Source organism: Myotis davidii, unplaced genomic scaffold (genome assembly GCF_000327345.1).
Source record: "Myotis davidii unplaced genomic scaffold, ASM32734v1 scaffold233, whole genome shotgun sequence".
NCBI lineage: Eukaryota > Metazoa > Chordata > Mammalia > Chiroptera > Vespertilionidae > Myotis > Myotis davidii.
In genome coordinates, this window is record NW_006285917.1 from 1,424,372 (window position 1) to 1,426,483 (window position 2,112).

A 2,112-nucleotide genomic window follows, 5' to 3' on the forward strand; every position below is an offset into this window, starting at 1 on the left:
AGGTAGTGCAGGTCCCCGGGCTCCGGAGAATTGCCGGGCGCCGGGAGCCTCCATGTTCCAGACTTCCCAGTCATTCTTGACACTCCTGCCTGTATTGACTTGTGTGAAAAAGGGAGTGTTGGGGGAGGGGGGAAACTCGAAAGGAACTGCGTATGCTTGGTTCCTCCACTGCTTCCCCTACCCACGACGAGGGCACGCGCCTAAATGCAAGGGCGTGCAAAGCCTCCCTGTGTGGAGAATGCTTGCAAGCCAGGTGTGCTTGCACAAACGCGTGTGCAACTATGATCTTATGTGCCGGCAGATATGAATGTGCACTCTTGCATATTTTCAAATCGTGGTGCCTGCCAAGATAAATGCATGCACAGCTGTATGTCTAAGCAAGCTAGGGCGCCGCGGTGCGGGTGTGTTATATGTGTGTGCGCTCCACTCTCAGTTCTGCTCATCTTAGTGCCCGGCCCCCTTCGCTCTCCAAGCCCCACCTCCCACCCCTCCAGGCTTCGCTTTTACAAAAGGTCTCCCCAGCGCTAGCCGCCCGGACGCTCAGAGTGAGCCGGACCGCTGCTCTAGCGGCAGCCTCGGCGTTGCGCCCCGCCCAGTCCCTTTCCCCAGCTGGGGATCCCCCTCCTCCCCGCCCACCCTATACCCCCCATGCAGCCCGGCGCCCTATGCTAGCCCTCCCCCTCCCCCCCTCCAGGAGCTGGGCGCCGCTGGGGGAGGAGGGGGAATCGGCTGCGAGTCCTTGGTGTTCCTATCACCCAGCTTCCCCCCAAGCCGGGTCGCGATGTACGACTGCCTGGAAACATTTGCCCCGGGTCCGCGACGGCTGTACGGGGCTGTCGGGCCCGGGGCCGGCTTGCTGCGCAGAGCCACGGGCAGCTCCTGTTTCGCCGGACTCGAGTCCTTTGCCTGGCCGCAACCCGCCAGTCTGCAATGTAGGTACCCGAGCCCGGGGATGGGGGGGTGGAGTGCAGGAGAGAGAGCGGCTGACTCTTTCCATGTGTAAAAGGTGGAACTGGGGTGCAAGCGGAGACTCTGAGGCGGGTGGGTGTGCAGGAAAGGGAGGTACTGGCCCTTTAAACGTGGGGGCCTCCGCGACTCCGTTGGGTGTGTGCTGTCGTATTTGAATGTGCGTGGTTTTTACGGTGGGTGTTTAGCTAGGACCTGTGGTTGATGTCACTCCACAGTTCCTGGGGGTAGGGAGAGACCGAGGCGTGTTGGTAGTTTGTGCCCGCAGGTCCGTGGCTCTGGAGGGATATGGCACTCAGGACCGTGGGTCGCGTTTGTAAAGTCTATTTGGGAAGTTGGGCGTAAAAAAAAAATTATTTGCAGAGCGTGCGAATCTCCAAAGTGTGCAGCTCCTTGCCTAGGCGGTGTAGGTGTGGGTGAGACAGTCTCCACGCAGCGTCGCCCTCCGACAGCGTTGGCAGGTCCGCATGGCCCTGTCTGGGGATGTTTGTGGCGTGAGACCGGGAGGGCGTGTGCCATGGCGTGGCTGCGAGGGCGGCTTTGGAAAGCGCTGTGTTCGAGTGTGCATCCTGTGTGTTCTCGGTGCAGGGTGGAAGGGGTGGTGCACACAAGCAGGCGAAGGCAGGCTGGGCGCTGGCGCTCCCCTCCCCATTTTAAAAAGACATGTTTGGAAATGTGTCTAGGGTTGTGTGCAGAGAGATGACTTTTTCCTTTGGCTACCACACACACCACTTCAGTAGGAAGCGAAAAGTTTAAAGCAAAGTCTGTGTATGGGGGTCGGGGCTGGACTGGAGGTGGCAAAGGCTGAGGTGGGGGGTGGAGTACGACTATTGGGTCCCCAAATACCCATTTTCCTTCTCTGTGAAATGGGAGATGCCAGGCCTGGGGCCCTGGAACCCCCTTCCAGAGCGGTAATAAAAAGCTGGGGACTGAGAGGCAGTAAAAATGAAGTCCAGATGAGAGGCGGCTTTGAAGCTTGGGCCCAAGTGCCTGGCGGGGGTGGGGTGTGGGGAGGAGCCGGGAGGGGAGCCTGGAACCCCCTCCCCCCCAAATGTACCCGGGGCTGGGACCGCGCTTGTAGCCGGGTGCGGACGCTGGGGGACGAGGCTTTGGGGCACGCTGGGAAGGGGCGGTCGGCGGGGGGGG

The 2,112-nt window shown here is 60.7% G+C and overlaps 1 protein-coding gene across 4 annotated transcripts in view; it reads left to right on the plus strand.

The window, feature by feature from the left end:
- Window positions 1–2,112, plus strand: part of RARG (retinoic acid receptor gamma) — a 20,074-nt gene that overhangs the window by 9,808 nt on the left and 8,154 nt on the right. Inside the window, exon 1 of one of the 4 annotated variants that reach the window (XM_006757016.2) lies at window positions 30–932. The exons of 2 other annotated variants lie outside the window; for them this stretch is intronic. In XM_006757016.2, coding sequence (XP_006757079.1) covers window positions 411–932 — 522 coding nt within the window. In that variant the 5' untranslated portion in view covers window positions 30–410. Of the gene's footprint in view, window positions 1–29; window positions 933–2,112 lie in introns of those variants that run through there. One more of the 4 variants, XM_006757013.2, reaches the window with a different exon arrangement.